This window comes from Astatotilapia calliptera, chromosome 18 (assembly GCF_900246225.1).
Source record: "Astatotilapia calliptera chromosome 18, fAstCal1.2, whole genome shotgun sequence".
NCBI classification, from domain to species: Eukaryota; Metazoa; Chordata; class Actinopteri; order Cichliformes; family Cichlidae; genus Astatotilapia; species Astatotilapia calliptera.
This window is the reverse complement of record NC_039319.1, coordinates 10827917-10849053: the sequence shown is the minus strand read 5'-3', so window position 1 is coordinate 10849053 and position 21137 is coordinate 10827917. Positions and strand designations below refer to the sequence as shown.

Sequence of the window (21137 nt, the reverse complement as noted above, 5' to 3'; positions counted from 1 at the left end):
TTTGTCATACATTTAATCAATTTATTTATTTAAAAATGTGGCAATAAACGATTGTGTTGGCATCGACATTTTGAGCGCTTAAACCAGCTGCTGTTGACTTAGACATATGAAAGAATATATTAGCACTTTTATAACACTTTTATGGTTTATTTTCACAGGTCGACATTTCCTTCCATGCTCAGCTTGATGATAAAAATCTTTTCCCCAGCATTCACTGTGATAAAGTAATATTTACAGATATCATATGAGTTTTTTTGTTTGTTTCTCCTTTTTTTGGTGTCAGACAAAATGAGCCTCTCTGTGTTCGAGCTCCTGCAGCCGCCGGGGTCGCAGTCTTTGGTAAACAGGTTTATTCTCACTAGGGCTAAGGTCGTCAGGGCTGCTAGGGGGAGGAGACTGAGGGGGTGACATGGGAGCAGAGGTTGAGACCCCAGAGTCTATGGCACTGTCAGTGGAGTCCTGAGTCTGGAGTGGCGTCTGTGTGGGGCTTTTAAGGACAGGGGACGGACACGCTGCTTCAACAGGGCTGTTGGGGAAAGACGATGAGGTGGTGGTGGTGGTAGTAGCAGGTGATGTGGTAATGATGGTGATGTTGGTGGTGGGTGACAAAGTAATGGTAGTGGAGATGATGGTGGGGGTGGATGATAAGCTGGTGGTGGTGGCGGTAGTTAAAGTAGTATTCCAGTTTGGGAGTGTTGTAGCACGGCCGTTGTTGGAAACAGGGGGCTTGTAGAAAGTTCCAGAAGGAGGGTGCAGAGTCCTCGGTGCCCTGAGTGTTAGTGGAAGGTTTGGTGAGCTGCTAGACTCGCGGAGTGAACTCTGAGTGTCATTTTCCCTTTTGGAGGTCCAAACAGACTTGAGTGACGATGTGTAAAGGTTACTGGAGAATACGGTGCTAACGCTACTCGTCGTTGGAACCACAGACGCAGTTGTTGGGGTTGCAACATTGCTAACAGGTATCGTTGCCTTTACAGGCTGCACTCCAGAACTGGCAGATGGTAGGTTGGCCATTATCATAGCAGTCCTGGGTGTAACATCATAGTGCTTGTACTTCTTGTCCCACGTCCTCCTCTGAGTGTCAATAAAAGGAGTAATGTAGTAGGTACTAACCCTGGATGAGCCACTTTGCCGAGCCCTCTCTGGCTCTGGCATCTCCTGTATAGTTTCAGCAATGGTCTCCCGCTTAACAGAGCCTGAATCAACAACATCGCTGGTGTTTCGATTATTCCTCTCGCCGATTTGAGCTGGTGCGGGCAGGCGTTCCAGTGGCATGCTGACTGGTCGAGACGCTTGTCTGGCGCGCTGGTGGCGCAGCTGTACCTTTGGTGCCATGGTGGTGACAGAGGAGACGATGGTGCTGGGACGACCAAACACTAAGGTTGATCTCTGAACATCTCCTCCACTAGAAGCCTGGACCCCGTTGACTCTGTCCAATGTCGAGACCCCTATTTTGTGTTTTCCTGGTCGGACCTCCTGCACCTCACCCATGATGTGAGATGATGGGATGACAGATGAGTATCTTTTGTAGATTTTGGTGCTCTGAAACGATATAAACAGATTACAATAAACTAAACTGTATCTACATGTAACAAAAACACCTGAAACCTAGAGGAGGGAGAATTTTTTGTTTACTGTTTTGTATAGATGAGTTGTTTTTTTTTTTAAATTGTGCCATAGAGTAATTTCTATTAAAAAAAATAAAAAAAATACTGAATCTTTTTGATTACATTAATATACTGTATTAAAGTTGATTTTATTAACACTGAACTGTTGGGAAAGATCATTTTAAAGGCACATATGGCCTCTTTTCACTTGACTGGTTACACCCTAATCACAGCATAAACAAAATGACTCAAATTTGGTTTTATGATTGCCTTAATCCCTCCTCACCTCTTTGATGTCAGTCAGGGAGGTTGAGTGTCTGCTAAGCTGTCGAATCTTCTCCTGCGGGGTAAGTCTGGGGGAGGCCTGGCCAGCGCTGCTTGTGTCAGAACTAGGTAGGAAAGATGCATCAAAGACTGTCTGAAAGTGTTTCACCAGCTGCTCCACCATCAGTGCCTGGTAGGGGTAATCCACCAGGGAGGACAGAGACACCTCTGCATCTGTATGCTGTGGCTTCACCAGTGTGGGGCCAAAGATGATGCCAAGGTTGCTCGCAGTCATCTTGTTCTCTTCGGCCTGTTCTGAGACTCTGTGGGAGTCAAAGAGTGATAACAGTTTTCATTTGAAAAAGACATCTTTCTAGGTATGGTTCAAGTATTGCTGTATCTGTTTAATGAAACACAACAAAATGAAACATAAAGCGACATTCTGTAGAGCAGCATCGGTCCCTTTATTGATCTGGATAACAAGATGTGATAATAGTTTTCAGCGAATCACCTTTGACACTGAGAATCTGAAACAACTACCAAAACCTCAACAATCATCTACATGCCAATTGCATGTTTCTGTCATGCCGTGGTCTAAAAGTCCTGCAAATCAAGTAAGAACATCAACTAAGTTAAATTAAAGTATATATATATTCTATTTAGAGTTTTATTAATGGTGGTGTAAATTTAAAGTTGCGTGTAATGAGATCGACAGAGAACTAATTTTGTGTTAGTAAGCCTGCTACTTCTGCTATGCTACAGAGAAGTCTCTGCTTCCCTTTCTGTTATGAGGAACTACACATATTATTCTAATTATGAGGAACAGACTGAATTTACACTCTGAAATAACTCGGGGTTTTGGTTTTCAGCCTTTACCTGTGTAGATGTGCGATCAGGTAGCGCAGAGTCCTGTAGTTGGCTGGGGGCAGCTGGCGGAAGAGATCTCTGATCTTAAAAATGACTCTGTTCAGCTGCATACTCGGCCCAGTCTTCTCTCTTGGCTGGTTGTTTTGAGCTTTATTATCAGCCTCTTCCACTATCACCCTCTGGCACTCTTTTGCCAAACCGATGACATCATTGTAGAATCGATAATGGATCAGTGGCTCTGGTAACTGAGTAAAACAACCAAAGTGTTTTGAGTTTCTTGTAGTGGAAAATATCAATATGCTATTAAAGTCATTTTACATGTACCCAAAAAACTAAATCCAAATGAAAGAAGCACAATAAAGTAAGGGTAAAATCTAAATGATCGACTTAACATTAACTTAACAATACTTCAGATCATAACAGCCTTTAAACATAAACAACCTTTAACTTAAGTGGCATGCTAATTCTCAATAACCTCCCAACAAGTAAGAATTTCAGGCCCACCTGTCTAAGATAGAGCTTGAGAACATTGCTGATGTCGTGAGGGGAGAGATCAGACAGCTCAACCAAGTCCTTCCCATTTTCAAACGCCTGACAGAGCTTCTCAACGCGTGATTTGGCACCATTCACACGATAAATGCCCTGTGAGATGTACACAGACCAATGCATTTTTTAATGTAACTCATAATCACAGAAAATACTTGATACATAAGTCAATGGTATTGTATTTAAGGTCACACATGAACTTTTATAGCTTTAAAACTGCAACACAATAAGAGATGAGGTAGTAAAAGTAACCATCCCTGCATCACAGGGAAAAAAGACTTACCTTGATGTTGAGGGCTCGACTCTCAATCTCAGAAGTGCACTTCTTGATTATAAAGGGGATACCATCTGGACTGTTTTTTGCTGCTTGGGCAAAATCAATACCAAACAGTTGTAGCCTGCCTTGTAGCTTTTTATGACCACACTGGATGGCGAGTGTCTCCAAACACTTCTTATGGCAGGCCAAGGAGCACTGTAAAAGACAAATGAAGCGACAGTATAATTAACTTGTGTCTTCCCTGCAGAATTGCAAAATACACTGATCCTTTATAAACACCTAATACACAAGACAATTATCACGATGAGCATATTTACTGTACCTCTTCACATTCAGCTCCATGGAAAACGACCAGACTATCACATTCTCTGCATTTAGACGGGGCTCGAAGTTTTCTTAGCTTATGGGTTTGAGCAGCTTTGGACATCTGAGCATTTCGGAAAGGACCAGGAGAACTGGAGGTCTCTGTCACCATCTCTGCCAGACCTAAAAAACAGAACCGCTGATGAGGAAAGGAACTAACTCGACAAGTGACATCATTCAGAGTTATTATTAGAAGGGAAGCTGGCATTTACTTCAAAGCAAAAAAAAACAAAAACCTAAATTGTAAGAGAATTACACTATCTTCTAGTTAGCATAATTATTTTAAAATCTGCTATTATGGTGGCTTTTTATAGTTAAATGGGCTTTCTAACCATGCACACTGAAAAATAGGTCAAATAGCTCATTGGCTGTTTAATTTCACAGTAAGAACACAATGACTGGATGAGGTCAACACAGATACAGGAAGAGTTAGCTGAAACTATCAGCCAAAACTAACACGACCTCTATCTGTGCAGTGCCACTGAGTATAAAAACATTTGATCTAAGCAAAAACCACCACAGATTTGGACTAGCAGAACACCGCCATGTGTAATACATGATAAAGAATTGTGCAATGGTCGCTAACTATTTCTCCATCCCTTTCTAGACTTCCTTGTCACAAAAAGGTATACAATGATTACCTTTCTATCCTCCTGAGCAGAAGGGTACACAGAGAGCATACAGTGACAGGAACAAAACACACCCACAATTACAAACATATCTCACCATTGTCTGAGGGGGATGGTGCCTCTCTGTCATCCAAATCGTCAGCAGAAGACATGGTCCCAGTGGAAGGAGTTCTGGGCAAACGGCGCTTAAAGTCGCCTGAACAAATGTGTACCAAAATGCTCAGTTACTATATGAAAATGTAGTTTTACCACACAAGAGCAAAATCAGGGACACTAGATAAAAACATAAGCTATACCATGCACGAGTAGATTTACTGCTGAATATTTCACAAGATAAAGTGAACAGATCACAGTAAAAGCCATATCTGTTCATCTTCTCAGATCACTTAGACTGTGTCCAATATGATAAAAGTTTTATTTTACTGTCTCGTATATTCATATTTTTTTAACCAGATCCTCAAATACTCATTTCCCTGCCTAATGTGATAATTTTCAGTTACTACTGGTCAAACACTCACAAGACCTTTATAATGAATTTATGAGACGTTTTAAAATTTAAAGTCCTCTTACCTGGACTGGCAGTGGGGGAGTCCATGGACCTTGACTCACTGCTGCCTCCAGCACTTTCTGAGTCACTGCACATCCCACCCTGGCTCCCCTGACTACTTGAGCCCCATGCTCTCAGTGGGGTCTGGTTTCTTAGAGCTGCAAAAGCACACACAGACCCACAGTCACACACAAACAGAAAAACAACAGAAAATAAAGCTACATGGCAACCGCTCGTGAAGCGACATTTGTAGTGTCAGTTTTAGTTATTTTCAGAAACAAGCAGTTTACACAGATATTCCAGACTTATGGTGATTAAGCAACACACAACCCAAACTGTTTTGACTCTAGTCAAGAGAACATTTCCATGACTCAGAACACAGGGTAAGTCCCTGAGAGGTTCATATAAAGACATTCAACCTCCAGCAACAGTGCCAATCATTCTTAGCTTGTTTCTAAAATTGTGCAGTTTCTAAAATAGTACATAGCTATGTTGGATAAAGGTTTATTTTAAGACTCCCCTTTATAGCACTAATGTGACACCAAGGGGGAATTTCTGTGAATTTTCTTGTACAGACACAGACAACAACCATTCTTTTTGACCATTATACTTTCAAAGTGCATCAGCAAGTTAAATAAACTTAACATGTGTTTGAATGTACCTTGTATGTCTGTGCTGCTGCTGGACCTGTGCTCACTGATCTTTGCAGGCCGATGTATGGTACTGTCCGTTTCCTCTCCGCTCAACACGTCACAAGAGGTGGTGGATGCCTGTGACAGGTTGCCGTGGGAGGAATGATAGCTGCCCACTGACCTTTTGCTGCCAAATCTGAGAAATAAAGTTGGTATTTAAGGCTTTCAATTAGAACTTTGATTATGACTAATTGTTTTGTTTTGTTTTTAAACCCTATTGCCCTATTCAGCATTATTACATTTCAGTGTGTATCTGTCGCATTTGGACAGGATTGCTGACTCAACCCTTACTTCACCTGGCGCATAGGTTTTTTGCTTTTCTGGCTCAGAATAGAATTCCTTTGATATGTTTTTAATGCATTTAAATACAAGATTTAAGCACACTTTTATCATGCGTATACAGTCTCAGCAATATTTAGTTAGTCCAACAACTGAAAAGAATTAAGAGATCTGGCAGGGCTTTTGTAATTGCACAGCTATAAATACATGTTGATAAAAGTCATACAATTTTTGTGTGTGTGTGCGTTATGTGTAATTATCAAGGCTTTTTTTCAGAAGTAACTTGTGCTCTGGTAAAAACTGAAAGACAACATTAAGGAACAGAAACTGAAATTAGGCCCAGGAGCAGACGGCTACGACACATAATGTCACGTTAAAAATGCCTTTAGAGAAATGGAAGCACAAACGTAGCTAAGTACTAAGTTCACATTCCAGACAGACAGCTATTTTAGTCTGTAGCAACATCTGTAATTTACTAATAATAAGTAATGTACCAGCATCATTAATTGTTCTATTAACTTAGTGTGCATTATTTTCTTTGTAATAATGAGCATTTATCTTATTCAGACAAACTATATAGAGTGTTGGGACTCCTCCAAACCAGAGCCATACTCTCACGCTCGCAATCTTCCCTCCTGCATTCAGCCCGAGCCACAGATATTTCCTGAGGAAGGGCAAGAAATTCAACGCGCATTCTGTCTCTCCTAGTTTCTTTCTCTCGCTCCAACTCTGACTCACTGTTAACCTTTGCTGAAAGAAGAACTGAGAAACTTCCAAAGGGGTGTGAGCGACAGCAAAAGGTACTTTCAAAATCAGCCGTCCAAAAATGAAGCTTCAGCTACAATGACCAAAAAATGCAACACAACTAATACTTGTGAGTCTACTTACAGACAGTCTGTGTCAACTCAATTAAATCCAATGATCACATATTATGGCAACATGTACAACATTCTGCTGAATTATGGCAAATTTTAAACTGCAATAAAGTATCACAAAAAAGTATAACAAGCAGGTCCTTCTTAAAAGTACTTGTACAAAGCTAGGAAGTTTTGATTTTAAAAACATTAGTTTCATGTTATGCATAATCATTTCAAAGCCATTTTTATTATAAGCTTCCCTCTTAGCGGACCAATAAATCATTAAAAATTTTAAAAAAATTCTAGGATATGAGTTTGCATTCATAGTCCTTCATACCTTGTATTTTCAGAGGAGATGGAGTCGGAGTGAAGATGCTCTTTAGGGAGATTTTTGGACAGGTTACGCACAAACTCTGCATAGCATTCGCCTGGCTCATACAACTTGGCATTCTCACACAGGGCCTGGTAGTGTGCAGGAAGTGACACGGTCTGTGTCTGCTGCATTTGAAACCAGTTCACTGTCACCTGAAACCAAAAAAAACAAAAAGAAATTTAAACTGGATGAGTCAGCAAATGACACATAAAGAAAGAGAGCCAAAACAACTGTAAACAGTTTAAAAAAAAAGCTATCCAAATCTACATGGCACTATGTGAAAAAGTAATTTTGCCTTGTTAAATCATAAATGAATTGTGATTAACCAGAATTTTTGCAAAGCTGAGTTTTTAAAAGCCACACACAGAGCTGATTACTGCCAGACTGCGAAATCCATAAATCACTTATTTAGAACCTGTGTGACAAAAAGAGATCACGCCACAATCTAAAGAAACTTAAATAAGAGATGGTAAACCAAGTCACTGGCATCTATCAGTCTATATCAAATACACAGCCATTTCTAATCATTTGAGACTCAGGTGAACCATAATCCATTATCCACAAACAGAGAAAACTTGGAACTGTGGTGAACTTTCCCAGTGAGTGGCTGGTCAACCATATTACTCGAAGAGTAATCAACAACCCATCCATGAGAGTTTCGATTCTGACCAAAAAGAACATAGAGGCTCGTCTCACATTTGTCCAAAAGCATCTTGATGGTAATCAAGACTTTTGGGAAAATATTAAGTTGAAACAACAACATAAACCAATAGTCAAACATAGTGCTAGTATGGTGGTCTGGGGCTACTTTGCTGCTTCAGGACCTGGACATATTTCCATAACTGATAGAACCTTGAACTGTCTACCAGAAAATCCTGAAGGTGAACGTCCAGCCATCAGTTTGTGTGCTCCAAAACACTGCATCAGGTCCACCTCTGAATGGCTCAAAAAAGCCAAAGTGAAGGATTTGGAGTGGCCTAGCCAAAGACTTAAATTTGATTGAGATGCTTCGGCATGATATTAAACAAGCCATTCATACTCCAAAACCTTCCAATATGTTTGAATTAAAAAAATTCTGCAACAATGAGTGAGCCAAAATTCCTCCAAGACGATGTGAAAGATTCATTGCCAGTTGTCGCAAATGCTATTAGGTTTAGGGAGCAATTAGTTCTTCAAATAGGGCCAAGTAAGTTTGGATAGCAATTTTCTATTAATAACATTTTTTTTAAAAACTGCATTTTTTATTTAATGAGATGATCTTTGGGTCTAATACTAAAATCTGTTTGATGATCTGAAACATTTAACTGTGACAATTATGCAAACAGACAAATCAGGAAGGGGTCAAATACTTTTTCATGGCACTGTAATGATTACGATCATACTTGGACTCATAGTCCAAATAAGAAAACAGCCAAACACTGACTAAACATATATAGAGCAAGCTTTTACTATTTGAGACCTTTCTGACATTTGAATTGATTACCCAGTACTGTGGTCACAGTCCATATTTCAACCCTCCTCTAAAATGTATATAAAATAATCTTTTAATTCATAATTCTTTTTAACCCCAAACTAAAGAAGGGCAGTATATAATACAGATATCAGTTATATAGTATTCAAGCTACTTCTATTTTCAGTTATTATGGAGAAACATTGTGAAATGAAATCACACAGAAAGAAACAGAACTCCAGCTTTTGTGAAGGTTTGTCAGTTAAACTGAAAGTGATAACATATTTAAGTTTTACAGTTTCATTTTGTGGTCTACATATAAGATATACGCTTTTTTTAAAACAGTGATTGTACAGTCTGAATTACTCTTTCAGAAATATAAACTGCTTCTCACAGCTTTTAGTGTGAGGTCACACTGGAAGATCATTTCTCGGATCTGAGTCAGGATAGTGCTCTTCGCATTAGCCAGATCCATTTTCCTGCTCCCTGCGTCAGCTATGCAGTTCTCGTACTGGCCCTGGGCCTCCTCCGCCTACCCAAAACAATGGACAGAGAATAGCATAAGGACAGAGAAGAAATGCGCACAGAAAAATTACTGTCCATACCAAATAATGCCACAAAATATTGACACCAGTTACTTTTTCTGTTTTCATTTCTCCCGCCCACCTTTTGTAAAGCCTCCTCTTCTAGCTTTCTCTTCTTCTCCAGCTGTTTGTTCCCAGCATTAGACTGATCCTCCTGAGAGCGACTTGCTGCTGACTGGGCTTTTTGGTATTCCTCCCTCCTCTGGGTCTTCAGTACCCGTGCCTTTCGCAAGGTTGCATCTGCCTCTTGCTGCCAAAGCCACACAGATCAGCCACAAAGACCATGTGATTAAAATGTGGCATATGTGTTCAAAAGTTATCATAAATTTAATCAGATACGTTTGGCGGACGATCAGCTTTGCATTTGAAAAGGCACACCGAAGTTCGTTTGTTGCCATTGTCTAGAAAATTTGACATTTTTCTATAATAGAAACACCACCTCAGTCACTGATGACTAATCTCCTGGCAGGTTGATAACATTGCAACATGCTCTGTGGAAAGCTCACCAGTCTGTAACACTACAGTGGAGCTCTTCTACTTAGCTACGAGTAATTATCAAACAACATCTACACAGTGATTCTGTAAATACCATTTTCTTCTGCTCCCTCTGCCACTGCTCCTTGATTTCTTTCCTCAGCTTATCCAGTTCATTTTTGCGAGCCACAAGAGGCTGAGAAGAAATGAAAGTCAACAATTACACTTCAGTATTACTTGTTAATAAAAACGAGGCAAATAACACACAATTTATAAACTAATGTACTTTTACAGATTATTTTATGCAATGAAATAACCCAACAGATGTTCTTTGTTAGGGACAAGATAAAGTGGTGAAGGGCCATAATTTACTTCTCGTTACTCTTACCTGCATGAATTTATTGGTCTGAAGAGTCATGGAGGTTTGAATAAGCAGCTGGTTGTACTCCATGTCTTTCTTGAATGCAGAAACGTAGAGGTCACTGAATGGCATGTAGTCCTTCAACAAACAAAAAATATGTATACATGAGTCTTTGGGGTTACTGTATAAGACCTAACAACCAGCCAATATAATCAATATTGCTTTAAAGCGTGGCTACTGAGTTACCTTTTGATTGGCCAGTGTTTTTGCAGACTCAGCCATTTTGACGTAGCTTTTAGCATTCTCAATATCTGAAAAATTGAGAATTAGTTAAGACTGCTTAATAAGAAATGACTCAACAAAAACATATTTACATACAGTTCATAAATAGATAATACTTTATTAAACCTTAAGGAAATTCTGTATGAAGTATTAAAGCCTCTAGAACCCTAGTCAATTTGTAGCCCTCTACTGCCTTACTTTTTGTTAATGTAATTGTCTAATATATAATAAAGAATGGCCTATTGACAATAAGGCGTGGTAGAAATTATTTTTTGAATTACTTAAATGTACAAATAATTTTGAGCAAAACATTAAAATGATTTTAATCATTGAGAAGTCTAAATGGAAAGAGTTTTTCTTCTGAAATCTAGCTTTCCCCTGAGTGTGAGGAAGACAAATAATATTGTAAATATAACAGCAGAAACAGTTTTCCAAAAACTCCTCTAGCTTTGTCCATGGGTCAGTTATATACTTTACTGTTAACTCTATTTATCTGCCTTTTGCAGTGCAGATGGTGTGGACTTATACTGGCAGCATTTTCTTTCTGGAAAAAAAAAATCTAATCTAATGTCCTAAGCCCTGTGCAGTAATCCATTGTTTCCAACCTAATAAACTGTCAGTAGTCTCACCCATGGCTAGCCGTTTTTCCATCCAGGCCAGAAGATCTTTGATGTACTTGGAGCAGGTCTTGGCATAGAGTAGGGCGGACTCAACTCCACTGTCATTCTTCAGCAAGGTCAAGTCAACTTCCTCCTCTCGTGGCTGTGGCACTTCTGAGCCTGTAAAGTCAACAGAAGAGAAATCCACATGTTTAGTAGTATGACTAAAATATCTCAATGCTGGATTGATGGAACTCACTTTTACTATCCAGCAGACGTGTGTGTGTGTGGGAGGTAAATGAAGGGGGAAGGAAAAACAACGAGGTCAGCGGCATTGTCAGTGTAGGTCGATATGAAAGGACTAGGCATCTTTTAAAATAGTCTAAGAGCAGCGTTTTCTTTTTACAACCTTTTCTAGCTACTCGGAATCTGATTCAACACAAATCCCATGTGTTTCCCATCCCACACAGAACTACTCTTTAACAGGCAAGGAATGTCAGATATGTGGACGGAGAGGGAAAAATGAGGATGTAGTATGAAAAGGGCAGCAGAAATAACAGGGGTGGAAGCAGAGGTTTTAAGGCGGGTCTACCTCAGGCACTCAAGAGTCCAAACACTAAATCACTCTGCTAACACACAAACTGACACTTCAGGCTGCTCTGACAGCAACAATTAAATGCTTGGTAAGGAAGCCATTAATAGCTCTTACATATCAGGGTGATGTTTTATTTTATATTCATTGCGCAGAGATAAATGATGAAACGTGAACAACACTTACCCACAAGCTCCCTTTTCTCTGAAACATATCCCTCGGGATCCACAGAGAGGTTGTCAGAAGACTGTGAAAAAGACATTTCAGATTATAAGGAGGGAACAGCAGACATACAATCAAAGTCAGACATCAGAGGCAGCTGGGATTTCAACAACCCAATTAAATACAGAAAGCAAGTCTTTGAGGCTTTTTTACTTGGGGGCGGGGTAAAATTGCTGCTTTAAGTGCACCCCTTTGAAAACTGTCACCGTCAAAACAAAGCTTTAGAAAAGATATATGGAAACTGTGCAAGCTGGGAAAAGGAAGATAGTGTCTCACCCTGCTTCTGTTTTTCTGGGCGATCCCCAACCCTGGGCTGCTGTCCACATCTCCCATAAGGAAGTCAGAAACTCTAAAGGTATATATAATTGTGTACATATATACATATATGTCAGAATCCAGTTTAAAAGAGAAGCATGTAAACGCCTGTGGTCAAAAATGCAATCTATTCAATAACAAAGCAACTCAGACAGATAGTATTTACACCAAAAACACAGAACAAAGCCCAAACCTGCTATTCAAAACACATGACAGAGACAATTATAGCTTCACAAGACCAATAAGTTGCTGTCTTGAGCTCTAAAGTCAGCCCAACTTTCCTGACAACAACACAAAAAGTAATAAAATCCAGTATTGGTTAAAAAAAGTAAACAAGCATTGTACTCACACATTGCCGAATGTGAATGCCAAAGTGTCAATGGATGTGTGTATCTCGGCAAATATAACTTTTTTATTCTCTGGGTTCACGGTTGTGGAGAAGTTAACAGCTGTGGAGAGTGACATACAGGAACTCTGGTCAAACAAAATGGAATTACAAACCAGCTTTTGTATACACAATCAATCAACAATAGCACTGATACAACTGAATCTGTATGTGGCTAGATGACAAGTTCATAGCCTCCAAAGCAAAAAACAAATGCCAAACAGATCAAATGAGTGACCTGTGAAAAAATTCTAAAATTAGTATTAAAAAAGCAACAATGGCAAGCACATTTGTTCTTGTTTTACCCGTGTAAGCCTCTAAGATCATAGTTAGGCTTTTGCAGGAAGTGTTTACGCCTCTATAAGTTTAAGTGGCTTCAAGTAAGTGCTGACATACTTGAGGATGTATAAAAAGTCAGTAACACAAGGTCAAGAGGTTTAATAGAAATGTTACAAGAACAGCTTAAAAACCGTGTTAAGAGTAGAAGCAGCCAAACGCAATGACGTGCAGCCTGCATATCTCCCTACCCAATCAAAATGTCTTCCTGGAGCAGGTTCAAAAGTCTTCAGAGGTTGATATTCAAAGAATTTACAAAAACAATTAAAGAAATTCTTCCTCCATTTAAAGGTGTTAATATCCCTGGGGCCATCTTCCAACGCTGATCATTCACAAAAAATAATCAAACTACACACATGCACACAATCTCATTCCTTCCTTTGTGATCTGGTAACAGCAAAATGTCCTTTGACTCTAGAAATCCATCCAAGACTGAAAAATCTTCGATAAAATGTACACAGAACTTTCTTTCTCATAAAACACTTAACTCAGCAAGAACACGCTTGCAGAAAATAATCAGGACAGCTAAAGGCACAGTCAGTGAAATCTGACTGAGCTGAGTACTTCCTGTCTGCCCCACAACAGGAAACACTCACACAGCTTGAGTTCTATGACATGTAGCGATATATTCAACACTTACCTTTTCTCCTTGCCGCCTCAGTTGTCTAGCAACTGGGACCAAAAATCTCTAAACAGATCTCGTTTCGAGAACACTTTCTATATTTTGTGCTTTCATTTTCTCATCGTGAGTAATCTCCATCCATGCCAGTTGTAAAAGCATAAACTATTAAGTCCCAGCTTATAAAGAAGCACAGAAAAGTCACGGCATCCTGGCTTGAAGAGGCAACCCCACTTTCCAGGGAGACACTCGAGGACACCAAAAAGAGAGGAGGTGTGGTGCGAACCTCCCTGCCGTGCACCTCACTGGCCCTGAATGCTAGCGTACAACTCAGCGCGGAGTTCTTCCTCAGGACATCCTGTGGGTCCTTTAACAATGATTCCAGAGCTCAGCCCCCCTTGTCATGACTGAAATATGGAAACTGCATCATTCAAGTGCAGGACCCATTGTTTTCTCATGGTTTAGCTGTAAGTAGGAACATTAGCTCAGGAAAAAGTATGCTAAAGCTGGTGTATCATTCTGACTTTAGATGTCTCAATGTTTCTATTGGAAGCACATCACCAACGTTACTTGGCTCTATTACTAGGTAAAACTAAAACAACAACTGTGTTTAAATCCCCCAAAAAACCCAGAATCCATTATCAGTAAAAAACACATTTTCCTAAAATCAATTTAATCATTCTACAATAAGGAGCACAGGGACATAAGATCGCCTTTGTCACGAACACACAACACTGACTCCTTTAGACAAACACACTCTTTCAGCTGTAAGCATATTTATAGACAAAGGGGAGCAGAAAGCGAGGAAAGAATTTCAATAAGCTGAGGAAGTCAACACTTTTATTGCAATGCCCTGCAGTTTTCAGTAGTGGGAGGGGAAAAGGAACACATAGACGAAATGTGACCAGGAAAGAACGCTTGACTTGGTTTGTTCTGAGCCAATGAAAGTCTGTGAAAAAGATTTTTATCTTTGTGACGACACACAAAGACACAGGCTAAAAGTTGAACTGGAGCACAACATGTTTCTGACATTGTCAAGTTTTCGACACAGCGTCAAATTAAGAAAAACAACAGTAAGAGCATGAGCAGATCATATCACACATGAAACAGGTTAGACAACCATGTGTTTGAAGAAGAAAGGAGGAATTTTTTTTCCCAGTGAATTTTGGCAGCTGTCCCAGTGCTCCAGGTGCCATGACCAAGCTTCAAAGAGGAACATGGGCGAAGAGATGACACGGTCTGAAGACAGTGAGGCACACAAGGCCTGTTATCATCCAGACCTTTGACTCTTCATCTGATGTCTAACTGATTCATCCCTCTTTCAACCTCTCCTTTTCGATCCTCTGGCTAGCAGCCTGTGTCAGTATTGTGTTACCTACTGGCCATTAGGGACAGTTCATCCAGGGAGAGTGTTGACATAAGGCACCCCCTTGTGGACAGGCAAACTCCAAACTCAACTACATATGAACGCACTGGCTTTAATGCAACACTCTATAGCAGAGCTTTACACATAAGGATCAACACCACACTGCCATGTACAGAATGACACAAGCCTGACATCAGACAGAAGTGTTGATTTTATTTTCATTTTCAATCTTACACTACATGCCCTGGTTTCCACGTGTCAGCATGCTGGTTTTGCCAGGGTTTTCAGAGAGAAGTGGAGCAATGTAGTTCCCCATGGGCCTCCATCTCTTGTTAAGCAGCCAAAGCAGGTGGGTCAACAATAAATAATTAAATAAATAAGTGGACCATTGCAATTTAAAAAATAACTCTGTCACAGCACGTAGCTTTTAAACCACATTAATCTCAGCAGTGGCATTAACTGGAGAACTGTTAGTCCAACCACAACTAAGCAATGCCTTTTCTAAAGAAAGAAACTGTTGTCTCCAAGTACCAAATGACTCAATGAACTTGGTTAAGGTCTTGATTCATGCGTACTCTTGTCCAGTTTTAGTTTTACTGAATACTTAAAAATAGTTAAGGTTTTTAAAATTCAAAAATTCATCCATTCTCTTCCGCTTGTCTTCATCAGGGTTGTGGGAAAAGTGGATCCAATCCCAGCTACCATAGGGAGAGCCAGGACGTGAAAAATATTTTGAGAAATATTTTTCTAATTAGGGATCCACCCAACTTAGCTCATATCAGGGTATGGATATGAATTTCACACTAGTGCTTACTTTCTCTTCACTTCAGTTCTACTTCATCTTTCTTTTAGAAAATTTCTGATATTTAAAATATAGCTATAGCTTTTAGAATATATAACTGACAGCACATATTCTAAAATTTAAAATTACATCAACGAAGTCATTTAATGTTTTAATCAATCTGATATGTATAATTTACTCTCTAACTGAGATAAAAGAAAAAAAATAGATTTTTTGCAGCTATTCAGAATCTTTGTGCTGCATAAATATGTCTAAACTAAGCTGGTGTAATTCTTTGTCCTTATGACTCATGCCATCAGTAAAGATCAGTCTTCACAGTGCCTATAATTTCTTTGGCTAATCTGTCTATTTTGTTTCCCTTTTGTATTCTCATCATTGTCAAAGCAACACTCAGGCTACAAACAGGCATTCTTGAGTGTTTTTAAGGATTAGGTCACAACACAAATATTGAGATAAGCCAGGTGACCTGTCAGACATCCAGACACCTTACAACACAGGTAAAAACAAAGAACAAATGCGACTGTAAAGATCGACAATCAGTTCTGTTGAAGGCTTCCACATTAGCTGAAATATGTATATATCTATCTTGAGTTCAAATCAAGAGAAGAACTACACTTGCAGTGGATCTCAATTCCAGCAGATTAACCTCTCAGTTGAGCTTCCCTTTGTTTGTGTTCATTTGTGAGACAGGAAATGGATCTGTTGCTTAAGGAATAACAACTTCTTACAGTGTGAGCTTTTAGCAACATTTCTCCAAGCCGACCCTAACCAAACAGAGATCAGTGTAATATTCCAGCACCGTATTTGCCACACCGATCTGAGAGACTGACGTAGACCCATATGCTGACATCAGTGTTATAATCGTGAGATTCCACGCATCTATATTTGACCATCATCTGGGTGCCAGTGTGCAAGTTCAACTGTGTGTCTCATCCATGCATACTAGCGAGAAACTACTCACCTTTGACCTTAGCAATAACTGTGCCAGCTGCTCCCAGAATGTCAGAAGAGTTGAGCGTCTGGTGTTTGCCAATGACAATTTTGAGGATGCGAACTAATTCCGCCAAACGTTGCTGCACCACCTCCTGAAGACCTTCCAAATTCTCTGAGGGAAAAAAAAGGAGAACACATGAAAGTATTGAGAACATAACAAGACGAATCACACATTTTCATCTATTAGTCAAAATGAGCACCATTACACTGCATTTTAAAGTTAGTTATGTCACGTTAATTCTTGGCATTCCTTTGTCAGTGTCACAAACAATACTTCACAAATATTTTTAAAATGTTTTTGGAAACTATGAAGAGTCCGTCATGTTCTGAAAAACTGCATAAAAACCCAAAAGCTACATCTTAGACTCTACAGGCCTCAGTTAGCATATTAAATTCATCACAGCACAATTAGAAAAAGACTGAACAAGTATGACCTGTTTGGAAGAGTTGACAGGCGGAAGCCTCTTCACTCTAAAAAGAATATGGCAGCACCGCTCACGAATGCAAAGTTGCATCTGAACAAAACCACAAGCTTTCTGGAACGATTTCCTTTGGACAGATGAGACCATACCGCAATGTTCAGCAGAAACCAACCACAGCATATCAACACAAACGCCCCATACTAACTGTCAAGCATGGTAGTGGAGGGGCTTGTTTTGCAAGCACTGATCTGACCATGAACTCCTCTATGTACAAAGTAGTGTTGCTATGATGCCATTTTCAATACTATAGGGAAAATTTTAATGAAAAAATAAAAAGAAGCTTTTAAAGAAGCTTTTAAAAGAAAAATAAAGATTACAATACTGGTGTAATTTTTTTTTCCTGATCAATAGATTTAGTAAGATAGAAATCAAGGAGAAGGAATGAAAGCAGAAGCAAGGATTAAATGGAGGAATCCGAAGAAGGAAGAATGTTTTCCAGAGTCCAGGGAAGAAGTTGATACAGGCTCTGTGTGGTAGGGAGGAGTTACCAGATGACTGGGAAAGGACCGCTGAAATGGTGAGGGAAACGACCACAAAGGTATCTTGTGTATCCTCTGGATTTCTTAAGGAAAGACAGAAAACTGGGTGGTGGAATGTGGAAGGGAAGGAAAATATTCAAAGGAATGCAAAGAAATAGTGTGAAAGTCAAGTTTATGGCAAAAGCAGACAGGAGTACTGGGAGCCTAGGTGTGGCAAAGCAAAAGGCTTATAGCGAATTATATGTAAAGCTGGACACGGAAGGAGAAAATGACTTTTATCAATTAGTGAGGCAGAGAGACTGAAACGCAGAGCTGGATTAATAGATAGAATAGATAGATGATTAATAGAGAGATGGAAATTTACTGACAAGTGAAGAATGTGTTCAGAAGATTTGAAGAAGTCAAGGATGATGAAAATGAAAGAAAGAGGGACAGTTAGTCAATCAGGAGGCGCAGAGGATTAGCAAGGAGGAAGTAAAGGTAGCTATGAAGACGATGAAAAGTGGAAAACTGGTTGGCCCAGATAACATGCCTGTGGAGTTATGCAGATGAGTAGGAGAGAAGTGATTATTGAGCAGCAGTATACTGTAGCTTCATGCTGAGAAACAGCAATACAAATGTGATGTATTTGTTCTGCAAATATGGGTTGTGTTGTTGTTCATCTGATGTTGTATTTATTGAGGGTGATAAGGACTAGATTTTTTTTATTATGTCCTGACGTATAAAACCTTAGAAGGTGTGCTTTCTTTTTCACATAACTGTACGTTGTGTAACTTTTTTTTTTAATCAGTGTCTATAGCTGTGTCTCTACCAGTTTAAAGGTGGAAAACAGAAGCTTGTGGTTGTGACAGCAATGATCTCGGTTGCATGAAACTGCTGTGATGCAAGCTGTTTTCTGCTTCCTCCAGGCAGAGTGACAACACGTACAACGGAAGAGGTGTATGTTGTAAACAGGTTAATCTGTCTCAGTCACAACTTTAATATTCATATACATGGAGAGATGATGAATCCTGAAATGATGACGTGTTTTTTGTGTGTTTTTGTAGTCAGAAGTGAGCCAAAAATCCATCTATAGTTTCTGTCATTATTTCAGTCCTGATGGACAGGTAAATCTAATATTTATTATTAGTTATTAGTTATTAGGAATGGTTAGTGCAACAGTACTGGGAAGGACTTTGTGCTCCATACAATCTGTAAAATGAATACAAGTCATAGGGCTCTTTCTGTGGACAAGGATGTAGAAATGAAATTTCTACACAGTGTTAGCAACATAGAATGTTTTGTTTAAGGGGGATTCTGCAAGATATTTTGAATGCCAGTAAAGTTACCCAAGATGACGACATGAAAAAAAATGTGCAAAATGCAATCTGATTACTCCTGTACTTTCTTTTCTTTATGTTATCACACTGCATCAGTGTATCACTGCTATGAAAGGTATCTCTTTCCTGTAAAACCACGCAAAGCCGAAGAACAGTTTTGCGTATCTAACCAAGAATTTTTCTACCCGCAGATTGTCTTCTTTCTAATTCCATAGCTGCTCTGATTTTTTTCATTTCTACATCATTCCAAGTGGTCGTAGACAGGGTTTTAACAGACAGCTGAGCACTTTGGGAAAAATAGAAGTCAGCATGAAAAACAATAAATCATGTGACACAAAGAACCTATGCACACAACACAGCAACTACAGGAGAGGAGTCCTGCTCTGATCCAACCTAATCACCAGAAGCCCTGTAAGCTTCACCACACAATAGGTGAATTCATCTTTAACTCACTGTTTTGGAAGAAGCAGGGGCACCGGCTGAGAAAAGAAACTCATCTGTTCTTCATCAAAGCTACACTAGCAGTCAGGAGGGTGAGGCGAGACAAAATTTATTGGAAATTTAAAAGGAATTAGAGAGGGAGTGAAAAAGAAAGTCTGGGAGTGGTTTTGTTGCACTTCCTACTCTTTTTTAAACACACACACACCACTCCAACTGGCTGGTGTAAAAAATGTAAAAAGGACCATTTGAAATTTCGACATCTCACCATCTGTGACATTTAACTAATGACTAGAAAAACAGACACTGAATTTAATTAAAAGAAATTCAAAGAGACTAAGGAAGAAGAATGGCAAGGTTAGGTTAGTAACAACAAGACCTGTTTTTTTATCATTCACAAAATATAAATGGCTTAACAACATGGTCCATCTTGCCCCTCATACCCTGTCCAAAGGTTCCACCCAAGGATTAACAAAAAGGTGTCCATTACAGCAGGTGGTTCACTTGGTCATTTCCCCCAAGGTGCAAGGCCCTGACCTTGCAACACAGACTTTGAAGTCCACCTATTGAAGATAGGTCTTCATTAAGCACCCTTTCCTTCCTTTTAACCACCCCCAAACCCCCAACCCCCTTCAGGGACTGAGTGGCTAGCTCACTGGCTTTTGAAGATTTTCTTATCAAAGGCATGTGTGAGTCATATATTAGCATATAAGAGCCAGTCCTAATGAGATGCACACCTGAGAATTGTTTTACTTAGCATGACACTAGTGGAGCATGACTGAAGGTTCTGTTACAGTATCACAGCAGTAGTGTAGATGAGAATCACCCATTTCCTTTTCCTCTGAAAAGAAAAGAATTTAATTAGACTAATCTATTCTTCAGACCACTATAGGGGGCAGAAATTGTGAGGAAATAACAATAGCCATGATGTTGTGGCAGCAAGGACAAATGTCCTGAGCCAATCTACAAGATGATACTTGAAGCCAAAAAAGGCATTTTTTCATCCTTTGTTTACTGCTGCACTGCCTGCTGTCAGACATGTGGCACTGTGCAGAGCTAAAACATTACACTGGAATGGCACAAATGTATAAATAGCAGCCAGCAATCTCAATTAATGATAAACATATTGCCAGCGAGCATGAACAAATAAAGACAGCATCTACACTGATGAGAGAAGAGTTTCATGAATCCACTGAAACAACATTTTGCACCACACCTGCGAAACCTGCTGGATTGTTTTGCTGGAATATAAATAGGCAAGCAAAAACAGTTTCCACATTTCAGTCAAGGGTTTGTGAAAAAAAAATCTGCATATAAAAATATCAGACATTATACTATTCCATCTGTGCAAAAATACTTAAACTATTTTCTGACCAAGCTACACATACTTTTCCTTTTTTCTGCCAGTATAGTCTGGGCCCAGAGAGGTTACTTAAATTGCAGCTAATTTCCAAAAAGACTTTTCAACGTTAGGAACATGAATAAAGCTGCCAAAGCAAGGTCAGTGTTTACCATTGTTGCTTCTTTTTTTATTTTTTTAAATTGTATAAGAGTATCTTTGCTTACTGCAGCATGAGACAAGTCAGAAAGCTGGTTAGCAAAAAAAAGCAGTGGATGAGTGGCTTTGTCACAACAATGGCATCAAAAAGCTTACTGGAAATTCGCTGGTGATTGTGGGGGCCACTCCATTGTTCTGGTAGAGATGACAGGGTTGAGGCATACAGCCAGGCCACATTGTTTA

The 21137-nt window shown here is 39.5% G+C and overlaps 1 protein-coding gene across 3 annotated transcripts in view; it reads right to left on the bottom strand.

The window, feature by feature from the left end:
• Positions 1–126: 126 nt before the first annotated feature.
• Positions 127–21137, bottom strand: part of LOC113010691 (rho GTPase-activating protein 29-like) — a 29573-nt gene continuing 8562 nt past the window's right edge. Inside the window, exons 3-22 of one of the 3 annotated variants that reach the window (XM_026149880.1) lie at positions 16647–16790; positions 12527–12626; positions 12139–12211; positions 11827–11887; positions 11079–11228; positions 10414–10478; positions 10195–10305; positions 9922–10002; positions 9415–9582; positions 9143–9280; positions 7263–7450; positions 5759–5925; positions 5121–5255; positions 4648–4746; positions 3881–4044; positions 3565–3753; positions 3240–3377; positions 2745–2980; positions 1891–2191; positions 127–1539 (exon numbers count right to left, since the gene is read on the bottom strand). In XM_026149880.1, coding sequence (XP_026005665.1) covers positions 280–1539; positions 1891–2191; positions 2745–2980; positions 3240–3377; positions 3565–3753; positions 3881–4044; positions 4648–4746; positions 5121–5255; positions 5759–5925; positions 7263–7450; positions 9143–9280; positions 9415–9582; positions 9922–10002; positions 10195–10305; positions 10414–10478; positions 11079–11228; positions 11827–11887; positions 12139–12211; positions 12527–12626; positions 16647–16790 — 3968 coding nt within the window. In that variant the 3' untranslated portion in view covers positions 127–279. Of the gene's footprint in view, positions 1540–1890; positions 2192–2744; positions 2981–3239; positions 3378–3564; positions 3754–3880; positions 4045–4647; positions 4747–5120; positions 5256–5758; positions 5926–7262; positions 7451–9142; positions 9281–9414; positions 9583–9921; positions 10003–10194; positions 10306–10413; positions 10479–11078; positions 11229–11826; positions 11888–12138; positions 12212–12526; positions 12627–13089; positions 13457–13538; positions 14206–16646; positions 16791–21137 lie in introns of those variants that run through there. The other 2 variants (XM_026149881.1, XM_026149882.1) reach the window with 2 other exon arrangements.